A 24,422-nucleotide genomic window follows, 5' to 3' on the forward strand; every position below is an offset into this window, starting at 1 on the left:
AAGGCGGTATAGTGTGGAAAGTGAAGTCCATGGCAGCTATTTTTTAAAAACACATTTTTTTTTCTTTTTTTGCTGTGAAATTGAGTCTGCAGTTTTGTAGTATTTATTGCATGCCTTATTGTGTATGTTTGTGGATACTGCTGAAAGCTGTACATTTCCTATTGGGATAAATAAAGTATCAGTCTATCTCTATCTATCTGCATTGGGCTGTGACTTGGCAACAGGCTTCTTTTGTTCTAATGTTTGTATAGGTGCAGAAAATTGTGAAAATTAAGTCATGACCTTTATAATAGTATAGTTTATATAATATATACAATATGTATTGGAATGTAATGTGTTTTATAAAAAAAAAAAATAATCAAAATAAACCAATGATTAGTAACTGAGCAACCAATACATTCAACATTTTTGGGTTTTTTTTGGATGCAGTGTAGATTTTGGCACACGCTGCTCTTTCCAGATCGCAAAGGCTGTTGTTGGAAAGGGACAGGGCCAAGTGACCACAGCAACAACTCTTACTATAATATATCAGTCTGTACCAGCCTGGGCTAATCCTTTTGGTTCAATACTGCATATTAGAATGCAAAGACAAGGTGGTGTATTATTTTGCTTACAGTTTGTCGGATTTCTTTTGTCGTTCGAGTTGCTGTTGGCTGCTCAGATTAATGCGGCAGGTTGAGATAATGGAAGGCGAAATCTATTTGAAAACTGGCACTAACCCAAGGGTAATATCAAGGAAAAACATTAAGTAAGAGTAGTGAAATAAAACAGCAGGCTGGCAACGCACTCTGTATATACATATAACACTTTCCCTGTGTAATTGGATTGAAAATATCTGGAATAGCATTTAATAGAATAGCCTAAAAAAAAACAGAAAGAAAAATGGAAAAGCTATTTACTTCTTTGAGTTGTCCTGATAAGCCACAGCCTGCTTACCTCATCTCCAATACAAGAAATAAAATCAGTTTTAATATGTGTGTTGTGATTGTATTTTTAATCAGACAATCCATTGTAATTGTGTGTTATTAAGTGCGTATTCATTCAGGGAAGAAATCCCCACAGAGAGTGATGTTAAAGGAAATAAAAAGGGAGTGTGGTATGATGTGGTGTGTTACTACTCCTAAGTGAAGCATTATAAAGTATTTATATCTCTCACACCACAGCAATTTGATATACTTAAAATTTAAACATTTTAATTACATGGAACGTTTGAGAAATTAGTTCTTGTTATCACCTCTTATTATTCACACCAGCTTTTTTATTTCTGCTGAGACCGAAATATTGTATGCAACATGTTACTGGGAAACTGGGAAGTGCAAAGCCTATTTTCGTGTTTTTAAAAAAGCCTTTTTACTGTAGACTGTTGAAAGAAAAAACAGTTACACAGGAGACTTTTTTACATCAAACATCTAAAAAAAAGATGAGCAACATACAGAGAAATTCTTTTAATGACTGGTTTGTAAATATACAGTAATGTGAAAATGTAAGAACACCCTCTTTGAAATCATCTCATCCGCAGCATGTCTTAGAATGAAGTGAATACAATCTCAAATGGACAACAACACAAGAATTATTACCCCATGCCATTATTTATCTTTACAAAAAAAGTCATGTATAGTACACCTTTACTTCTTTAATGAGATTTAAAAGGCTAATGAGCAGCCAGGTCCTGCTAATTTAATGTCATTGAATAATTGATGGTCAGCAAGTGTGAAAATCACTATGAAAGCCCATGTTTTAGCAATTTGCGGGTCTGGAGCATTCAGGTCTGTGTTAACACCAAGGAAGGACAACATCAGCCATGATATTAGAGAAGCAACTGTTTCTAACCATCTATATACAAATTTTTAACAATTCCTCAATTCTACAGTGTGGAACATTATTCACAATTGGAAAACATTCCAGACAATTGGCAAATCTTTCGCCAAGGTCAGACTTCGCAATGCTCATGTGCATGTTAAATGTGAAAGTTCATGACAGTACTATTCCAACAAGACTAAACGAGCATGGTTTATTCAGAAGGGTTGCCAGGAGAAACCTCCTACTGTATCTTTAAAAGGAACATGGCAGCAAGCCTTAATTTTGCAAAATTGTATCTGACCATCTATCAGACTTGTCTTTTGGACAACAAAACAAAACACCTCAACACACTTTAAACACGTGCCAGCAAAAAGGTCATTTACTGCTCTACATAATTTTTTTTTAGATTTGAGAATGTAAGGGAAAGTGCATGATAATCTTTAACATACAGAATTCATTGTGATTCTTTGATTATAGTCATTGAGGCCACAGTGCTACTGAATTAAATCAATTCTGATTGGTCAAAAAGTATCATCTCTGTAAGCAGTGCCAGCTCCTACTAACATGTCATTTCTGTAGGAAATGTGTTAAAGCATCACACTGATTGTTTTCTGCTAACCACATATCCCCATTATGATTTCTCCTTTTCATGGCTCTAGAGCTTTCTGGTTTATTTTTCCATTCACTTTGCTTGCGTTGTGCAGGAATAATTTCCACAATTTTTCTTCGTCATCTTTTTTAATCATCTGTTAATTGATTCCCCACATTGTGATCATAAAGCAAATTCTTTCTGCTTGGAAAAACAAATGCGAAAAACATACGAACCCCAGTGCAGCCGTTTGTTCAGCAGTTTATCTTTATTGTAAAATTAAACACACTTTCTGTATAAATAGCATGGCTGTGTACAATGTTTATTTAATGAAACTGTACAAGAGGCAGGCATATGATGGGTTGGAAAAAAAGATGGGAGGTTATACAGTTATACAGTATTAATGATTAAATAATAATAATGAAGATACAACAGCTCACTTTAGTTTTTTTTTTTTTTTTGATGAATCAGTATAGCATTAAAGCAAAGAAATGTATGTATGTCTAAGGAAAAAAAAAAATCGAAACCAAAAAACGGGAATAAAGATATTTCATATTTTAGATTAAATGACGAACAGTGGATTGCTATAACCCTGGCTAATTAGGTATTTACTCAGGAAATGACAGTGATGGCTGAAAAAGGCACTGATGCATAAAAGTCAATAAGCTTTACTACATTTAAAATGCAGTCTTACAAGGGTTAATATTGATTTAAAGTGCTGAATTATATTTATCTTTAGATATAGTCATTATGGTTATACATTTTTGATCAATCAGTATCATGTGGGCTTTTTCATTGGTCAGCAATGAATTTAAGGTAGAGGTGTGCAGGGCATTTATATGACTCGCGGAACAAATAAAGGCCATGTACAGAAACATGGAATATACTGGGTGCTGTAATGTGTGGTGTATTCATCACATTTATTTATCTACTTTAATGGATTTATTCTGATTTATTCAGGGTGCATATTTTTGATCAGAATTAATAGGGTAGCAGTTTGGGGTTGGTTCGAATTTCTCTGAGAGTGAGTTGGGGTTGGTCAAATTTCTTTTTGAGGAATGATTGATTGATTGATCTGTTGGTACTCCTCTGAGAGTAGATCAGAGTATCAGAGTATCTCTGAAAGTGGCTCAGGCTTGGTCAGGCCTTGTGAGTTAAGAGAGGATCAGGATTGGTCAGAATTTCTCTAAACGTGAATCGGGATTGGCTAGAATTCTTCTGAGAGTGGGCGTGGATTGTTTAGGTGTTTTGAGGAAGTGGGTAGAATTCATCAGAGATCCTTTGGGAATAGGTTGGGATTAGCCCGAATTTCTGAGGGAGAATGCAGGATTGGACAGACTTTCTACAGAAGTTGGTAGGATGGTCAGAATTTATGTGGCAACAGTTCAGGATTGGTAAGAATTCCTTTAAAAGAGTTTTAAGATTGCTCCAACATTCTGTGGTAGTGTGTTGATTGGATAGATTTCCTTTATTAATCAAAAGTTTTTGTGGATGTGGTTCAGGATTGTTTTGGGAACGGGTTGGGAATGGGCAACCTGGAAGTATGTAGGATTATCCATAGAGTTCCATATGGAGTGAAACAAACAAAAACACACTTCCATGCATACCTCTAACGCAAGGTGTAACAGTCTATATTGATGTGGCATATATCAGGAAAGTAAATAATAAACAGATAAGTCAAACAAATGCAGATTTGCAGGTAAGAATAAAAAACACTTGACATTCATGTATTTCTAAATGAAATCGAAAAGCATTTCAGCATCTGGTTGATATAATTAAAATCCAACAATAACCACGGCCAAGTTCAAGTTTTCTAATTAAAAATGGTTATGTGAAAATCAATATGACAAGCAACAAGACCAAGAACAAAGAGGATGAATATAGGAACAAAAAATACATTGACAGTACAACTGGGATGAACAAAATTCTGACTTTAAATATTATACTAATATAAAATATAAACATTTAGTGTGGTTACACAACTGGGTTAGGACACCTCAGGATTACCCAATCCGCCTTCTCAAATACATAAAAAAAGGATGAGCACTCAGACTGCAACAGTATGAGAAGAAAGAGCAAACAGAACTGTAATCAAGTGCGAGTGTATGTGTATGTGTGTGTGTGTGTGTGTGTGTGTGTGTGTGCGCGCGCAGGACAGCATTATTATTCTTTCATCCCATGTCTCTTTGGACCTTTACAAAGCCACTAGTGGAGACTCCAGATGTGCAGTGCACACAGCTGGACTGTTTGCACATGCCTGGACTGCTTGCACATGCCACGTGCTCATGGAGCAGAAAGGCTTTGTTCTGTAATAACGGTTTTTAAAAACTAAGTTGCAATGTGTGTTCAAGAGGATACACAATGTATATTTCAGTGTGATTTCCTGTACTCTAAGTACAAAGGATATGGGACAGGCAGGTAGATTCAGGAACAAGATTAGTAATTGAAGGGACAGAAGAAAAAAAACTCTGCTTATTTCATGACAAAAAAAAGTGCATTTTAAAGAGCCTGATGAGTATCAAGTGAATGTTGATGAGGACTTGTATTTCTAACTGTCTTTTCGCGCTTCGCTCAAAGACCTGAGGTATGTACTGTAAATGAAAAGATCTGAAGGAAAAATGAAGCTTATAATTAGCTAGATAAATAAAAAAATTAATTACTAAAAAAAAAAAATTATCTAGAAAATTCTATAATCAACAAATATTCACAACTGATTAACATATGCAAATAAATATAAATATTATTTTAAATAATTTATTTTCCCCATAAATAATTAATGACCTTGTTTAATAATTGATCTCTCTATTCATCTTCATTATTTAATTACAATTCACTGTATTTATTAACCCCTTATGCACCTTATATGCAAGGACAGAAAGGTGTTAATACAAGAGGTATGGAGTTTAACTTTATTCTTCAAATATTCGAGGGGTTTTTCATCTCTCTCTCTCTCTCTCTCTCTCTCTCTCTCTCTCTCTCTCTCTCTCTCTCTCTCTCATATATATATATATATATATATATATATATATATATATATATATATATATATATATATATATATATATATATATATATATCTTTCTCACTGTAGCTGACCAATGTCAGGGATTCAAATAACAGCATCAGCAAGCTGCAACAGCTGGTTCCTTAAACAAAGACCCTCAACCCTTAATTGCTCAGATGTATAGCTGACGTAAGTCACTCTGGAAAAGGATGTCTGCCAAATGTCATAAATGTAAATATATTATGAATGTGTGGCTACACTACTGACACACAAAGATCTTATTGTCCCTTATTTTATTAAAAATGCAGAGAAATCCTAGTATAAAGACAGCTATAGTACAGTCATGGCTTAACTAACAATAACACTCAACCCTACCAGGGGTCCTTCCTGCCTGACTTCCTACACACTTTTGCATCACCTGAGACCAATCACTTGATTTAAACATATATAAACACATAAATATAAATTTAAACTACCTGGAGATTGTGTCACTCATAGTGAAATCTTGCATTATTACTATATTGTTTCTAAGATGTTAATAGTCATTATATTCATTTAATAATAAATGACTGTTGAAACTGTTGCCAGTTTGGAATTATTTGCATTGGGCTTTTTCCGTCTGTATTGCAACCTGGGCTTATTAAGTGGAATTTTGCTTTGTTTATTAAAATCTTACCTTCCCTCGCTTTTGTATATTTTCTTAAAACACAAAAATATTCTATTTATATTTTTTTGAGAAAAACAAAAACAAAACATGCATGATACAGTGGTTTGGGTTGGGAATAAAAACCTGTACTTGATCAACTCAGTGCTACATCATTTTTGAAACTTTTCCTAAACAAACTTTCTCAACCCTCAGCAAAAAATATTCAAAGGTAGGCAAAGCCTTCTATATGTTAGAAATAACTATTCTAGCACAATGTTCATCACCAACAAGCCCACCTCTGCTATTTCATTAAAATCAATATATAATAAATAATTATATCGCTTTTCTTGTAAAAGTCACCTTTGACAGTGTGGTCTTTAAAATTCTGATGTCTGTATGAAATTGTTGCCAATGACACATAAAGCAAAAGATTTCGGAGTGTTATTAATACAGATATACCATTATATATGTTTAAAAATACACAATTCATTCGAGGACTTGTAGCGCATTTAAACTGGGGATGGAAAATGGGTCTGTGAATGGCATTACTTCTGAGGGGCTAAACGGCAGGCACAAACACACACACACACACACACACACACACACACACACACACACACACACACACACACACACACACACACACACACACACACACACACACACACACATTTTTTATTTTACCTCTATAATGTGCACACAGCAATTAAAATTTTTCACTATTATGCGGTATGTCTTTTTATATATTTTCTTCTCTCTCTTACACTCATACAGAATAGACTAGTATCCCTCTCTCTAACTTGCTCCCACTCTTCCATGCTTATGTAACCTAAGTGACACATGAAGACTCCGCACCTCTCTCTCTCTCTCTCTCTCCCTCTCTCTCTCTCTCTCTCTCTCTCTCTCTCTCTCTCTCTCTTCACACTTTGCAACTTTTCATTAGTTACACTGCCTGCACACCTCTCCTTCTCTCCTCCGCCTGATTACCTTGTCTTGTTCCAGATTCTGCTATCATAATTAGATAAAGTGCCTCTTCTTTTTTTTCTTTCTCTAGATCACCAGTTTTCTGGAGAAACATTCACTGTGCTACAGATGAAAGGTCAGCGCTCGCTGTCAAGATGGGTTTTCTCTTCCCTCTTTTACAGGAGCAGTATAAATGATACGTTCTGTCCCTGTCCTTAATTATCGCTTAAGCATAATTATTACATGACACATTCAACAAAAATAGCATAAACAAAAAAAATGAGCTATGCTGACAAGCAATGAAAGTGTGATTACAAGATCAAGTTTTTTGCAAGTCTTACTGAAAACTGCAGTGAGCAGCCGAGCAGGTGTTCTGTCTCGTTTCATTAACGCCATTCAATTTGTGGAGGAATGTAAAAGATCTATTTTGTGTAAGTGTATGGAAATAGTCGAACACTTTTATTTTATATTATATTCATTATAGACATTGACAATATATGAACAAAACTTTGTGGACACCTGACCATAAAGTTTACATGTGCTTTGTGAACATCCCATTACACATTTTGTCCCATTTGCTGTTATAATATCCTCCTCTCATTTTAAGATGTTCCACTAGATTTTAGAGTGTGATTTGTACACAGTTAGCCACAAGAGCATTAGTAGGTACTGATGTAGGTGCGGTCAATGTTCCAATTATCTCAAAGGAGTTCAATAGGGTTGAGGTCAGAACTGCCACTGAAAGCCATGTCAAGCATTTCTTCATTAAGCAGTCGTTTTTAGGCTGGAACAGGTTTACAATTTTGTTGTGACAGTTTACAGAAGAAGCAAATACAACTGGTGAAGTTAGTTGTCCCAATACTTTTGTCCATATAGTGTATACACTTTCTGTTTTCAGCCAGTTGGAAGAACCAGGTATACATTTTGTGGTATTTAAGAGGCCATGGTTTAATCCTAGGACCTCTATTATAGCAGCATGGCTTTAACAGTATTTAACTAACATCGATTTTACACTGGAGTATAAAAATTCCTGTCCCATTTATTAAGACCTGGTGTGAATGCACACTGTTGATGATACATTCGATATAAAGAGGCTAGTCAATAAATCACTAGTCCCTGCACTATGGGGCAAGCAGACTATTAGCTTTTCATTCACAAAGCAAAAATATTCTGGTATAAATCTTTAAACTTAATGCGCTTTACGGTAGAAAGAAAACACAACGCTTTACCGACTCCTGCTGCACTACACAACTACATCAACTAAAGAGCTATCTGGTTTAGCAGCTACACAGGCAACTTTCCTAGCACTGCTCTCATGTCACCCTTTGCACTTTTATGTTTAAATTACATTGTGCCTTATTTTTTTTTTCTTACCTAATGTGAGCACTTAGCGCTTAGTGTTTAGCCTTTAAACAATTACTCTATTTCTATTACCATGCTGTTCTTTGATAAGACTTTGCTTTTGGGGTTTGCCTCACTTTGGGGTTAGCGTTAGGGTTAGCAAGCTTTCTATTTTTGTGTTGATTACTTCCTGGTTCGACTATCTGTCTGTGTTTTGACTCTCAGAATGGACTCTGATAATGACTTATGGATTGCTCTAAATAAAGAGCATGCAGTTTTTATCCAGTCTCCTTGTGTCCCCATCTCATATAACTAAACGTAATAGATTCAGAATAGACAGGAAAAAGAAGGTATGCGAAAATCAGTGATAAAAAAAAAAAAAAGACTAAAGATTAACACACAAGACTGAAGAGTGAAACACAAGTCACCTTGTGGTTAAACATATAGAGAGCAAATGCTGAACAAATCAGTTGTGGCTTCTAAATGTGAATCCCACAGTTGTCCTGTTCTTTATGCAAATAAAAAGAAAGAACATACAGCAGAATGGTTCAAACAAATCTAATGCAATACTAAAGTCACCAAATATACTGCCATTGTAGAGATAATGGATTAGCTGATAAACACTTTGTCCTAGTGGTTCACACATGAAAGAACAGTTTTGCCATCCAGACAGTCATATCTACTAATAAATACTAATATAAAAATCTGTCTGCCTTGAGCCATATGGCTTTTAAAGTAAATTAGGAAATAAAAGGGGCCTTTATGAATGGATGTCTATCCACATGTCTTGATCATTCAAATGTGCAGATAGTCCTCAGTCCTCATAACATATTTATTAAGCCAGCATCTTGGGCTTGCGTCATGATCATGAAAACAGGGTTATATTCTTTTATAAAATTATGAAAATCTGAGCTGAATGTAGTATAATGGTTAAAGAAGTAAATTCCGACCTGGGGAATGAGTTGAACGTTGTGAAGGAGACACTGAATAGATTTTGTTTCCTGACAAGGGAGGGAATCGTGTAAAAAAGACATAGCCAAAGATATGGTTGTAATCGGACTTAGCAGCGCCTTGTACCAGTTGGCCATGTTCAGGATGATAACGCTGGAGTTCACCTGGTGGATTTATACAGTATCTACACCAAGAATGTGTCTGCCTTCAGACAAAATCTCAGAAGAGAAGATCAGCTTGCTGGGGACTAGTGGTAGAGTCATGCCAGTTTCAGTTCTAATCCTCTGGAAAGCTCAATAGATCTTACAAAGCCACGTTGAACTCTGTAATGAGGAAGTCGATATAGTCCTTCTCTTTGGTCTTGAAGGCCTCAGCGATGAGGCAGGCTGCTTCTCGATGCTCTCGTCCTTTTAGAGAAATCCCGTTCACCTCCAGAATCACCTGGCCTACCTTCAGCTGCCCGCAGTTATGAGCTGAGCCCCCTCTCTGAAAGAAAGAGGGAATTGTTTTACATGAACACAAAAGCTATTAATAAATAGCATGAAAATATGCAGGCCTATGGGAAATCAAGCGATTCTCAGGTATTAAAAATGGAAATTGTTACCGCCAGATGAAACCACCTGATAAAACCTTTTGACTTGCAACAAAATAGAAATGGTAAAAAGAAGCACAAAGCCTTCAGCTCTATCTTCCACCACAGCTGCTGTTGTTGGATTGCCCATATCCAACACTGACGATCCGCCCATGACCAGGGAATTAAAATCCACTCCTGGCTGCCTGGCTATCTGTCATTTCTTCTCAAGCATCTCACTCTCACTTTCCACCTCCCTTGCTTCATTAAAAGATCTTTCCATCCGTCCGTCTTTCCATTGAGCCTTTTATTCAATGTATTCATTTGTAGTCAAGCCAGGCATAATGAGAACTTTTTTTTTTTTTATTGCACATTAGGCTCTAAGAGCTCCAGCTTTCTCTCCAGCTCATGATACATGCAATCGCCTCACAACACGATGCCCTGCTGTTGATCTCCCGGCGCTAATACACTATTACTGCTTACATCACCTCTCCCCTCAAAGCTCATTTACACTTATGTAATTGTGTTTATAGTCAACATGGATTTATGATATAATGGGCATTAGAACCGATGTTCAAGACATTTAGTACGGTGTTAAATTAATTACATTACTCATTATGTTCATGTAAATGACAGAATACCGCTTGCATTTACATGAATATATCTTTGCTGTTGTAGGATGCACTCTGTGGCAAAAAAAAAACATCTTTACATCAATGCTGAGCAGTAAGATACCTCACAACACATAAAATCCTCAAGTTGGATTTGCTCCAGCAAAAGACCACAACTCGTTCCACTACTGTCAGCCAAGAACAGGAAACTGAGGCTACACCAGTGGTGGGTAAAATACACCAATTCTGTATTTCAGTAAAAGTACGAATCCGCTGATTAAATATGCCTCCAGTCAAAGTATTCTTTTTACATTTTTACTTGAAAAGTACAAAAGTACTCGCTTTTGAATGCACTAATGATCTATAAGCACTGGGTTTTAATAAATGCAAATCAATGTTGCGTTCTCCTGCACATCACACTGAATCAGAATCAGAATACTTTATCGATCCCACAGAGAAATTGTTAGGTTGCAGTTGCTCACAGTACAATTCAAATACAATGAAATATAATATAAGAGATGTAAAATAAAATTAGGCATAGATGCTGTACAATCCATGAATTTACAATCTCATTGAAATATTCTGTACAAAAAGTGTAGCAGTAGTAAACAGATGCACTGAAATTATTGCACGTAAATCATCCAAGGAATTGGGATTATATAAGTGTGGAATAAAAATCTATAACTATAACTATATCTATATTGTCTATATCTATATCGTGAAGCAGTGTTTTGACACTCAGTGGGATGAGACATATAGTTCGATGACCACAGGCAGAAATGATCTCCGGTGGTACTCTATGGTGCATTGTGGTTGATTGAGTGTCAATGAACGTATTCCTCAGACTAACCAGCGATTTATGTAGTGGGTGGGAGAAGTTGTCCAAAATGGAATGTCCTTTGGACAGCATCCTCCTTCCATACACTTTATTCAGAGAGTCAAGCTTTTCCCAACAACATCGCTGGCCTTGTGGATCAATCTGTTGAGTGTGTTTGTATCTGCTACTCTCAAACTGCTTCCACAGAATGGCACAGCATACAGGAATGTAACAGTATTGGAGAAAACCTACTTAAGGTAGGAATACAGTAAAACAAAAATGTATTATGTTCACCACTAAGCTATACTAATTCCGTTTGGCTAAATGAATCTCAATCTCTGCTATGACACGCAGATACCAGGGTTAGAATTTGCTGTCAACACATGACATGGGTCAAAAGTTCAGGTGATGGTGGTGTAGTGTAGAGAATGCTTTTTTGCACACACTGGCTTATTACAACATGTATTACTATACATGTGCCATGCCACAATGCACAAGTCATCTTAAACAGACTGCATGAACATGACAGTGAAATCAGCGGCCTCGACAATCACCAGATCTGAATTCAGTAGAGCACTTTTGGGATGTGTTAGAAAGGGAAATTTGCAGCTTGAACGTTCAGCTGCAGGATAAGCAGCTAAAATGCGTGCAGTGATGTCAGCAAGGACAAGGGTCTCAATGGAAATATTTTCAACACCTTGTAGAATCCAAAACATGAAGATCTGAAGCGATTTTGAGAGCAAAGCACATCCTACTAAAGCTTAGTATGGTTTAAAGTGGGAGACAAACATGTATGGAGTATTAAATCCTCTGCAGTTATGCAACCAAGACAACTGCAATATGTCAAAATCCATCACTGTACCACATCTCTGCCAAAGTGCGCTTTAATTAAAATCCATTCATAACAGCGGCTTATGAACTCCTCTGTGACCTGCTAGTCCAGTTCAGCTAATAAAGTGTGTGAAGTGTGTAAAAACTATGTATGAACTATTGTCTTTGTAAACAGCACACCAGTGTTTATACTGGATTAAAGACAAAGACAAATAATCCTAATTTCATGAAACTGGATAGGCCAACCTCATTCTTTGCTAATTATGACTCAGTAGCACAAAAAGCAGGAATCTAACAGCAGGTAACAGCCAAGCAGCACATTATCCGATATCCAAACAGGTCTATTAAAGCTTGTGACTTTTACTATTGCTAAAAGTGAACTTAATAAACCGAACAAAACTCCTCCAAGCCTCTGCAGTGTATTCAATAATTTCTCATTAAAGAAATGCACAGATGTTATACAGTACATTGGTGTTAGTGTTATTTTCTTTGCACATGAATTAATTTTCTGGCAGAGGAGAGCATATTTTCTCTCAATTAGAGAAAAAAAAACTGTCTGTAGAGTCCAAAGATTGTGAAATCTTTTTAGAAAGCGATATATCCTTAAAAAACATTTTCCACACCTCTACTGACACTGTGTGGGGCTCAATCTTCTTGCTGCATTACTATGATTTACAAGCATAATTGAATTCAAGATAACGGAAAACAAACAAACAACAGATTTAAAATATCAATATTAGAATATATAATTAATATTAGATTATTAGAATTGATTAGAATCAATATTGTATTATTTTATTGTAGAAAATACCATTGACCAATGACAGCATAGGTACAAGAACAGCTCGAATGTTTTAGTTTTGTAAATCGACTCATTCCAAGCTCCAAATGTCTTTCAGAAATGAAGCATCTTAAAACTTGTATTTTTTTTTGTCTCTTTCACCAATTCTAGCTGCCCTTGCTCTCATTAGGCCATTATGTGAAGGACTGCAGGGAGTTCATAATTAACCTTCTGCACTCTGCCTTTTAAACTCTTTAGCAGTTTAGAAAGCATAGCGGCTTTTTAAAACAATCTAATCGAATATAATCAACCGCCACACTTTCGAGCTGCTCAGTCTGAAGAATCAAAGCAGAAATGATTTTAATGACAATGAATCCTGAAACGTAATGTAATGTATCTTGAGTGGGAGGAAGAAAACTACTGTAACTTAAAGAGATCAAACTGGCACTAAAGTTGATTCACAGAATCCACTTCTCTGAAAGATATGCTGAAAGTATCTTTAAATGAACACTTTATAGTATTTGGAGATCATCACGACTATATGCAAGTTTTTGTGTTGCCAAAAGATTCAGTCCAGTATTGTCATAGGTCAATTTTTCATTTCTAGATCTAAGAGGCACAAACTTGCTCTAGCATGCCAATCAAAAACCTCAAGTATCCTGCATGAAGCCTCAACACTACTGAATGCCTTTAGAGTGAAATGGAACACTGATTGAACATTAGTTTATGAACTCACTAATATTCTTGTGGCTGAATGAGCAAATGAGCAAATCCCCACAGCAATGCTCTGAACTCTAGTGAAAAATCTTCACAGAAGAGTAAAAAACATGACAAATAACGAGTGGGTTAACTACAAATGAGATGAATGTGTTCACAAAGTAAAACTATCTCCTGAGCATCCTTTTTTATTTGCATTTTTCTGGAATTACACCAAAGCTCTGTTCAGTTATTCATTCTCTGTGGTCAGAAAATTAAACAAATTCAAACACAAATTTATTTATTTTTTTTAAGCAGATTGTTCATTTAGGAAAAATGAATGGACAGACAATAGAAAGAAGAATGTTTTGAGACAGGAAAAAAGATTTTGACTGATTCATCTTAATACCCAAAATGTGTTTTATAACATCTGTTCCACAACATGAAATTAAATGATGATGATTCTTTTCTGCTAGCAGAGCTGAAGATGTTGAGGTTTTCTGTTGGGAGTGACGAGGATGGACAGGATTAGAAACGAGTTTATTAGAGGGACAGCGTATGTAGGGCGTTTTGGGAACAAAGTGAGAGAAGCCCGATTGAGATGGTTTGGACATGTGCAGAGGAGGGACATGCTGATGATAGAGCCACTAGGAAGGAGGAAAAGAGGAAGACCAAGGAGGAGGTTAGTGCAGGTAGTTGGTTTGAAAGAGGCAGATGTAGAGGACAGTAGTATTTTGCTGGATATTCTACAGGGACTGTAAAACGTGTAAGTGTACGAGGTTACACACTTGTATGGTGACGATGCGTGGCAGCGGCTGGCGCGTGTTTGCTCCTCCTTCAATAGCGATACCCAGCGTGCTGGCGCTCTTCGGCACTCGCACCAGAGTCGACATGGGCTCCAGCAACCCAGGCTGTCATGGTCGCAGTCATATTTACACAGAAAGAAACAGAAAGACGAGAATAATAATGAGTTGGGACGTTTCTGCAAGAGAGACACACGCACAAAAAAAAAAAAAAAACAACAACAAGCACACATTTAGCTTTCATAACAGCCTTTGATTTCTGGGATTTTGACAACCAAGCACATTACAAAAGGAGACAATCTGTGCTTCTACTGCAGCCATGTGTTCGTCTGTAAATCAGTATTCCCTGTGTGTGCACGTAAAGTGGAGCTCTCTTTCAGTCGAGGGTGATCCTTTATTTTAATGACAGATGAAATGAAAATAAAAGGTTGTGGATGAGAAACAAATGAAAAGCATGATAAAGCATGACATCTCGAAGCATGATAGTTCATCTCTGCTCAGACATACAATCCCTGCACAACAGTTCAGCTCATACATCCATCTAGTTTTACTTTCAGACTTGTTTCTCTCCTCAGATGCGAGTTTTCTCGCTCTCTCTGTTACCCTCGGTCTCACCGGTTTCACGGTGCTCCCCTCCCCTCCCCCTGCACTCTCTCTCAGCGGCCGGGTTCGGGCAGGACGTGGACTGCTGTCCTTGCTCAGGCGTCCCGACTCTGCGATGTCCACGCCGCTGTCCTCGCTCAGCGCCTGTCCACTGTCAGAGAGCTGAGACATAGTGGATCCTGCAGTACAGACACACGTACACAAGAGTCATTTTTTAGACTGCAAATTGAAAGGAATTGTTTATTTAGGATGCATCCTTTGATATCGTCAAGGAAACGCGAGACCTTTTGAGCAAAGAGTCAATGTCAGGGCCATTGCTGGGAGAAACATAAATTCATACATAATCATACATAATTCATACATAATAACATCATCATAATCAATGCTTTAACAGTGACAGCTGTTACTATGGTGATATGGCGTTTGTTATTATTACATAAGAGCTATAATAATATGCTCCAGGCTGATTTCAAGAAAGAAAGGTTTGTGTTGTGTCTAATTATGTATGGATTTTTTCTTTTTAAGTAATATTTGCATTTCATTGGCTCTGTACATGTACCTTGCACAATGACAATAAAGTTGAATCTAATCTAATATTTTAGCTTTTAAAGACATTTGCCTTTAATGGTATGCTATATACACTATATGGACAAAAATGTTGGGACGCTTAACTTTTTTCAGATATACGTGATACTTCCCTAAACTGTTAGCACAGTGGTGAAGAAACACAATCTTATAGGATTTATTTGAATGCAGTAGCATTGAATTTTCCCTTCACTTGAACAAGGAGACCCAAACATGTTCTAGCATGACAATGCCCCTGTGCACAAAGCCGGCTCTATTAATTATATGGTTTACATGGGTTGGAGTGGAAAATCTTCAATGGAATGCTAGAGAGCTTTGACCTCAACCCTACTGGACACCTTTGAGATAAATTGGAATGCTGACTGCACAACTGGACAAGCATCCTCACTCCACATGAGTACTTGCTTTTCTTAAAGCCCTTGCGGCTGAATAAACACAAATCTCCACAAGCACACTCCAAAATCTAGTGGAACATCTCCCCAGAAGAGTGAAGGTTGGTATACTAGTAAATGTGGAATTGGATGTTCCAAAAGCACATACAAAGCTTAAGGTCAGGTGTCCACAAACTTTTGTCCATGTATTATGAGTAAACTGTAAAGCATTCAGTAAAGCAAAAATATTAGTACTAAACAAGCAATAAAAAACATCAAAATGCGTGATTCAGGTACCACACAAATGTTTATTTATTACTCATAGTGCTTTATTCCAAAATGGCAAAAGTTACATTCAAAGAATAATAATGTAATCATTTAGTGGGCTTTATTTATCAGGCTTATTCATATGAACAAAACAAATTTTAAATAAAAACTCCTTCAATTCTGAAAAAAACATTTATATCCTTTTCATGCTCCTGTTTGTGTGTGTGTGTGCGCGCGCGCAAACCTCCACCTCATATTACTGGAATTAATTATAACATAAAAAAAAAAAATCATTAATTTTTGACCAAAGAACCCCTACACACCCCAAAAAGAAGACCCTATAAACAGAAGACAGGTCTGTCTACATAGAGCCATAAGCTGTAAAAAAACAAAAATGTCTTTATTTTAAATATTACATTACACATTTTTTAATATTCAATGTTTGTATTAGAGCCAAAATAACTTCTATATCCTGTGGACAGATGAGTCTGAATGTAACAATTTTGTCTCTAACAGAACTTACTGTATGACTGGAGAGAAGATGTTAGCAGACACCAGTTAGCTCACAACCAGAATCAAACATGGAGGTGGAAGCTTAATGGTTTGTGGTTGTTTTGAAACAGGATTGTATTCGGAGACTTATTCCGGGTGAAATGAATAAGGAACTAACATGGCTACTATTCAGTATTAAAATAAATACCATGGACTGCAACTAATTAGAACTGACTTCACCATACAACAAGACAATGACCTGAATGCTCTGCTAGAGTGTTATCTATCATGAAATGGTCTGCCCAGTCACAGCACCCAATTCCTACTGAACTGCTCTGGGATGAACTGGATCACAAGGTCAGAAAGAAAAATCCAATTGGTAAAGAAAATCTTTGGTAATTTTTCCAAGCATAGGGAAGTATTTCAGCTGAATGTTTGGAGAAACTGTCTGGATACTGAGAGTGTATAAAGCTGTTGTTCATGCTAAGGAAGGATTTTTCAACAATATAAAGTTTAATGTCTGCACATTTAAATATTTGTAGGTCAAAGTAAATCTCCATACTGATTAATTACCCAGGTTGTTGCACGAGTCTCTAAAAAAACAATAAAATCCTAGGTGAGCCTAAACTTTTGACAGGTACTGCATATTAATTTTTACCTCAGCACCCTTGGTCTGTCAGACAATGGATTATACTGCAATATGTGCTGGTGCTAGCTGAAAGACAAATTTATGCTCATGGTAAAACTGTGCAACATAAATTAGTGGAATCAAATTCATTTAAATGGAAACAGATTTATTTTTACAGATCAATGTGTACTGGCCTTTTTCTTACCTTGCTGTGCATATACAGAGTAAAGATATGAGCCAATAATATCACCAATAAAACAATGAAACCATAAGAATGGTTTAATCCCCCTTTCTTACCCCTTTCTATCTCGTGCCATCACTAAACAAAATGCTGAGCTAGATGATTTCATGTTGTTGTTTTTTTATGGCCACGTTTTACAATCAGTAATCATGATGCAGAAAACTATTCCAGATATAAATCTTTTCTAAATGCCCTGTTTCAGTTGCAAAAGTTACTAGTGAAAGAAAATATTATAATTTTTGTTGAACATTGATGGTTACTTAATATTGCACCAACACACACTGTATTGGGAAAGGTTTTTGGACACCTGTCAACTGGACATTTGTGTCCATCACCCATAAGGGTGTTAGTAAAGTCAGGTACTGATGGAGGTGAGGTGAGGAGTCCTGGGGTGCAGTCAGCGTTTCAATTCATCCCAAAGGTTTTCAGTAGGGTTGAGATTAGTGCTCAAGGGCAGGCCACTTAAGAGCTTCCTCTTCAAACCATGTAAACCATATCTTTATGGAGCTCGCTTTGTGCATAGGGGCATTGCCATGTTGGAACAGGTTTGGGTTTCCAAGCAAAATTGTATTATACCGCATTCAAAGACATCCAATATACAGTAATTGTGTGCCTCCAGCTTTGTGGTAACAGTTTGGAGAAGAACCACATTCTGCATATCAAAAAAAAGGAAAAAATCTGGTGTCCATTAAGTGTACATACAGCATCAGCCTTCACACTTTCGCATAAAGGCAGCTGTTCCAGAAACTGCTGAATTTCTTGTAAAACTAGGTTTTTAATATTTCACACACTTGCATGTCAAAGTTTATTATTTTGCATGTCAACTTGACGCTGTGCTATTTGATCCAAAAACAATGACTACATACTTCTTGTGTGTACTGTGCAGCAGTAACTCACAATGCTTTGACTATTAGCTCTGTGATATGCTGGATCTCCTCACCTCGGCTCTGGGGAAGCGGTCTGACCTCGTTGACATCAGGCTCTGCGTTGGGCCTGTGCACTTCCACCATGACAAAGTGCTGACTGGTGGATGGGGACGACGGAGTGGATTTGGGTTTTTCTGGACTCAAGAGTGGAAGAGGAGGAGGAGCAGGGGGAGCTGGAACTGTCGGTGCTGGAGGGGGTTTTAACCTGTTGGGTGATTGAACACGTGGGAAAGGACCAAACGAGTGTTGATTTACCATGGACAACTGAGCCAATTGAGGTTCTTTCTTTGGGCTAACGGAGTAGTGTTTAGATTGGTCTTTGGTAGGTGAGTGGGATGGGGCGGGGAAGTGCAGGTTAGAGGAGTTGGAAGAAGGGCGTTCGGGAGGGGCGGGTTTACGACTAGGGCGGCGCTGTACGCGAGGAGGGGGTTTGAAGGAAGGTGGGGATTCTGAAGTTGACCCCATCTCATCCTAGGACGGAAGAACAGGGCATGTATGTTAAAACATCTAACATAAAAAACATCATGAGAGATTCTCTGCAGCAGAGCATTTTTTTTTTTCGAAACAGAGACAAACTGAAAAGAAAGCACGCATAACACAGCGTAGTCTCAAATGATTTTCCGACATAAAAATCACTCAACTGTCCAGGCACAAAACTGGTGTGCAAAAAATAATTTGCTCATTCATCCAAAGTGGAAAAAAAAGAAACCAAACAAAAAGAAAAAAATGAAGGAACAAAATTCCTGAAATTGTATGGATGGAGTGGCTGGAGAGAGAAACTAATCAAAGGAGTGAATGGGAGCTGTGTGAGTGGTGTTCCTGGCCCTCAGAAATCACTGGAAAACTCCAGCCGCACAAAATCCCAGCCTGAATGTGTCTGTTGCCGGGGAAACGGCTGTGACGAGTTGATTGGTTTTCATTAGAGGTCTAACACATCACTTACCCGCGTTGACAAAAGAGCACCTGTCTTTCGTGCTTGGCCCTTGCGACACAGGAAGCCGAGCCACGAGCACACTCACCGTGTTATTACATAAAAATAGGTTTTCAGCTAATATCTGTCTAGTAGTCTAATTACCACAGATGTCGATTCTGACTGGAGATTCCTTCAGTATATTAACAAAAATAATAATTCTCGACACAATCAGACTACAGATTTAAGCTGTGGTGAAAACATTTATACGAAACATTAATTTCTTTAAAAAATTATATCCTATCTAAAGTGTCCTACTTGTAATCTAATGGCGCATGAATTCTGCAATAAAAAATAAAAAAAAGAATAAAATCTGAGCAATCAAAGATTTAAACTGTCATCGTTCCTGTGGTGGAACCTTGTATAAAAGTACTTAAGAACTGCCGAGTCAGTAAGTTTACTGCCAAAATTTCACACCTGCCCTTAAGTTTCCATTACAAGTGGTTTTATATTAATAGCATTTCAATTCCAAGTCCAATGTTGTTTAATCAAATTTTAAATGCATGCTACAGATGTGGTAGATAGTATACTGGCTGAAAGGACTCTCAATTTTTCCTTTTGCTGCCCTTTACACATCTAACCAATCACACTGCTAACAACAATGCACACTGCTAACAACAATGCACAATTACTGACAAGACGTTTTTCCATTTTACGCGGTTCGCTTACATCTTCTGTCGCATTGTTTAGATATGACATGACTGCAGACAGGAGTTGCCATGGCTTTTCTACCCGAGCCCTGTGTACAGTATGTGCTCAAACCGTGTCTCAGGGCTCACCAGAGAGATGTCAGGAAGGGCGTTTCTACTCTCTTGGGCGTCTTCGCCGTTAGTCTCCACCGCACTGTCATTCTGAGAAAGAGATCAACGCATGAAGAAGTCAGAAAATAATAAACATCTGCACAACAAATGTTCAATTCAAACTCCATTCAGCTAAACCCACCTAAACCCCCAAGTCCTTAGGTCCTGTTTAAGATGCACACACTCTTATGCTATAACCCCCCCCCACTTAATCCTGATTAAGATGAAGAGCTGCCCGGAATGGCAGGCAGGTTCTGGGATTTGCTCTTCACAGCCCGGTGAATACACGCCTGCAGCTCTCCTCATTAAAGCTCTCCCCAAGCAAAACAAAAGCCCCATCAATTACTTCTAATTGCTTGCTCAGTGCAAGTACAGGAAGCACTCGTGGCTAATTCATTTGCATTTAGCTTCAAAGACCTGTCTGTTAAAGTAGGTGTTTGGTTTGCTTGATTTTATGGTAATCTTCCCTGCAAATGTTTTAATTGAAACAGACGCAAGGATGACGTCGGTCTCAACGGAACCCTCTTACACCAGAAATGATCCTTCAGTGCTTTCGTGGTTTTGTGATGTGCTTCCTGGAACGGCATGTGAGAGCTTTCAGAAATAGTAACATAAAAGGTGTGTGTTTTTTTTTTTTTACTTCACATGTGCAAAAAACAGAAGCAAACGCCAAATTGCAGTATTTTACCAAAAACTGCTGCCAGGGATTATGGCAGGGGTGGTTTGCTGGTACAACGTGGCCTGAACACAGACCAAGAAAAGTAATCCAGCAGACTGAAACAGGGACATGACAAAAAAATGTATTGGATCTGATAATCTTATGGAAAAATTTGCTGTAGATGCACAGCCCTCTTCCCCTAACATATTTTTGTTAGTTTTTTTGTCATTTGCATGTCACCTAATTTTCCTAATTAAGTTTTGTAGTTGTTCATCATTTTAGGACTAAAGTCTGTTTGTTTATACCTTCTTAATCCAGTGGTGGACAGTAACGAAGTAAATGTAATTTGTTGAATTTAATGAACGAACATACAGTTCAGCATCAGATCAACAGCAAGCAGAACATTTTGAGTGTAATGAATGATAGAAGAAACTCCTGACTTTAACGTGCTACAAAACCGTGGCCTCATTTGCACAATTGAAATAGTTTAAAAAAAGGTTTTGGGCTCATGATAATATTAATAGATATCAGTGTTTTACTCATTAATATCATTCTATTAATAGATTGGTTTTGCTAAGAGTAACATTAGAAACAAACAGAGTTGATATTTTAATATCATATATAATATATATAATATATATAATAAAGTTTAATATTTTACCTACTGTATCTCTACTTTAACTCAACTACATGAATTGTGTACTTTGTACAACAATATCTTTTAAAAATACATTGTTCTGGTCCAATAATTTGATTGGTTGAGAAGTATTTTAAACATGCCTAAGGGAAAGATGTTGGTCTTCTAATAGAAAGGTCACGAGTTTAAATCCCAGAACTGCCAAACTGTCGCTCCTTAACTGCAAGACCTTAACCTTCAACTGCTCAGTTGAATAAATGAGATAAATGTAAGCCGCTATGGATAAGGGTATCTGCCAAAATGGCATAAATGTAAATGTACTAAAATCCTGATCCTATAGGATGTAGCGCAACTCATTTAAAGTTACACAAAGGGAGACTGATTCAGAACATACTTTCTGGTTTCCTAATAACTTGACAAAGCTGTGTTTTTTTTAAATCATAAACGTACAGGAACAGAAAAAAGGGAGGCTTGTGAGAGGCTGCTTTAATATAGGTGGTCTATTTTATGGCAGTGCAACAGATTTTCAATAGAGAAGGTAAGATTTTCTGCTGAATATTTGTTAAAATCAATGTATTTCCAAACTTGACTGTATTGCAAACTGTCAGACTTTCCATCCCAGATAAAGGGTTTGCAACATTTTTTTGCACTGTAGATGACTATTGAGACATTTTGCTCAGAAGTTCACTTGAACAAACATGTCTCTTATCCTCACCCTCTATGCATGAATTCAGCCAATCTGTCCCTCTTGCTACTTCCTGCACTCGCACCCCCCCTTCGCTTAATCTTATGTGTGAATTTCTAGTGCACTAAGTCAGCCCAGGTCCTCTGCTTGTCCACAATCCCTGGATGAGCTCCGCTAGAGCAGAAAGCTGAAAGTTTTCTCCTAAGAACTCTTTTTTTTGTTGTTTTTTTTGCCAGAAAGCTGTACAGGCTGTGACAGATGTGTGCTCTGCTTCTTTGGCTCGAGGGCCGCAGAACTCAGACTGCAGTGCCAATCTGATCATCGTGTGTGAGTCCCAGAGCAAAGCGATGTGTGCTGTCAAGGCTGTGCTTCACTGTTGCTAATGCTGTTTAGATTTCAGACTGGCAGCTTGTACAGCGGTCCAACAACACCACAGTAATGAGCGTGAGCAGAGATACAAACTCAAAAAGTAGATATATACTTGGTGACATTCGGAGACAATCCTTCTCACAAGAACAGACCTAATAAACCTTAGCATAGATGTTAAATCTCAGGAAAAGAGTTTTACTTTAAGGAAGATTTCAGTGCTCCACTCCTCCATTAAAAGCCCTTAACTATAACTATAACTATAACTATAACTTAACTATAGCGCAGACAGGAACTTCAACACATTTCCCTGTATCGAGAACAACATTTATATTGAAAAAAACCCATTTATATTAAACATCTGTTAACCTTAGATCATGTCTAAAAAAGGATTTTTGGGGGGAATAAACTAGAATATTTAAAGTAAAAAAGCCAAATGAACTAAGCAAATCAACTTACTATGCTGTTATTGCTACCGTACCGGTAATAATATTTGTTTTGCACATTCGTGAAAACGCTATGCTATACATTCATGTATTCATGCATATATGTATTCATATACATTCATGCTAATCCATAGCATTAGCATGACATTTTATTATATAACCAGGAAGTAGCTAGCGCTAGCGCTCTGGATTCTTTTGTGTTTAATGTCCAGCTTAAAGAATTTCTCTTAAAAGGGAGAAAATCCTGACAATTCCGCAAATAGGGTCTAACTAATGTATACTAATTAAATATAATTTTTCCATTTATTTAACTTTAATAAATCTATTTATTTTGTACCAATTTAACCGATTACTGAATTCAATTAATATAATAAAAAGTTTATTGCATTATTTAGATTTATTCTATTTTATTTTATATTAAATATATAATATTATTAAATACAATTAATGTTATTTTAGATATTATTTACCCAAGCAGGCATTTATTTATTATAAAAAATGTCAACTGTTGTTGATGATCACAAATGTTAACAATATTAAACTGTGTTAAATAAAAAAAAAAAGCATTTTTGCAAAAACACACACACATATATACATTATATGGTCAACGTACGTGGACACCTGACCAGCACACCCATACACTGTTGCTAAATTGTTGACACAAAGCTGGAAACAAACAATTGTACAGAATGTCTTTTATGCTGTAGTATTACAGTTTCCCTTAACTTAAACTAAGACGCTCAAACCTGTTCCAGCTTGGCAATATCCTTGCCCATAAAACAAGCACCATAGACCACACAAAATTTGGTGTGGAGGAACTTGAGTGTCTTGAGTGCACAGAACTCTAACCCCAATAAACACATTTGAGATGAACAGCAATTCAATTTCCACTCCAGACCTTGTCTTCTGACCTCACTAATGCTCTTGTAGCTAAATGAACACACATTCCCACAGCCACACACTAGGGGAAAGCCTTCCTTGAAGAGTGGAGTATAATAAACTATAGCTGAATCGGAATGTTCAATAAGCACTTACATATGTGTGTGCTGTTCAGGTGTCCAGCAACAGATGGGTGGCAAACATAAGGAAAAAACACTTGGGCTGTTTTGCTGTAGGATTTACTTTTCTGCCATGGTTTGGCTCCAGAAGCATCACCACAAGTCAATATTAATTTCTTCATTATTTTAATTTTAATTTCATGTAGAAACATTACCATCCTGAGTGATACTGTGGCTCCAGTTGACCAAATATAAAATATAACAGTGTTTTTTCCATTAATGTGTGTACATTCATTAAAAGTGTAGCTCACTCCACAAAGTGCACACATGTGGGGCATGCTAGTA

The 24,422-nt window shown here is 37.0% G+C and overlaps 1 protein-coding gene across 3 annotated transcripts in view; it reads right to left on the reverse strand.

Annotated features, from left to right (window-relative positions):
- Window positions 1-5,464: 5,464 nt before the first annotated feature.
- Window positions 5,465-24,422, reverse strand: part of whrna (whirlin a) — a 120,991-nt gene continuing 102,033 nt past the window's right edge. For 2 of the 3 annotated variants that reach the window (XM_083564044.1, XM_083564043.1), the window contains 5 exons: window positions 20,267-20,338; window positions 18,532-18,988; window positions 15,020-15,186; window positions 14,390-14,512; window positions 6,934-9,780 (listed from right to left, as the gene is read on the reverse strand). In XM_083564044.1, the coding sequence (XP_083420170.1) occupies window positions 9,598-9,780; window positions 14,390-14,512; window positions 15,020-15,186; window positions 18,532-18,988; window positions 20,267-20,338 (1,002 nt within the window). In that variant the 3' untranslated portion in view covers window positions 6,934-9,597. Of the gene's footprint in view, window positions 6,913-6,933; window positions 9,781-14,389; window positions 14,513-15,019; window positions 15,187-18,531; window positions 18,989-20,266; window positions 20,339-24,422 lie in introns of those variants that run through there. The other variant, XR_014537145.1, reaches the window with a different exon arrangement.

This window comes from Silurus aristotelis, assembly GCF_946808225.1.
Source record: "Silurus aristotelis genome assembly, chromosome: 16".
NCBI classification, from domain to species: Eukaryota; Metazoa; Chordata; class Actinopteri; order Siluriformes; family Siluridae; genus Silurus; species Silurus aristotelis.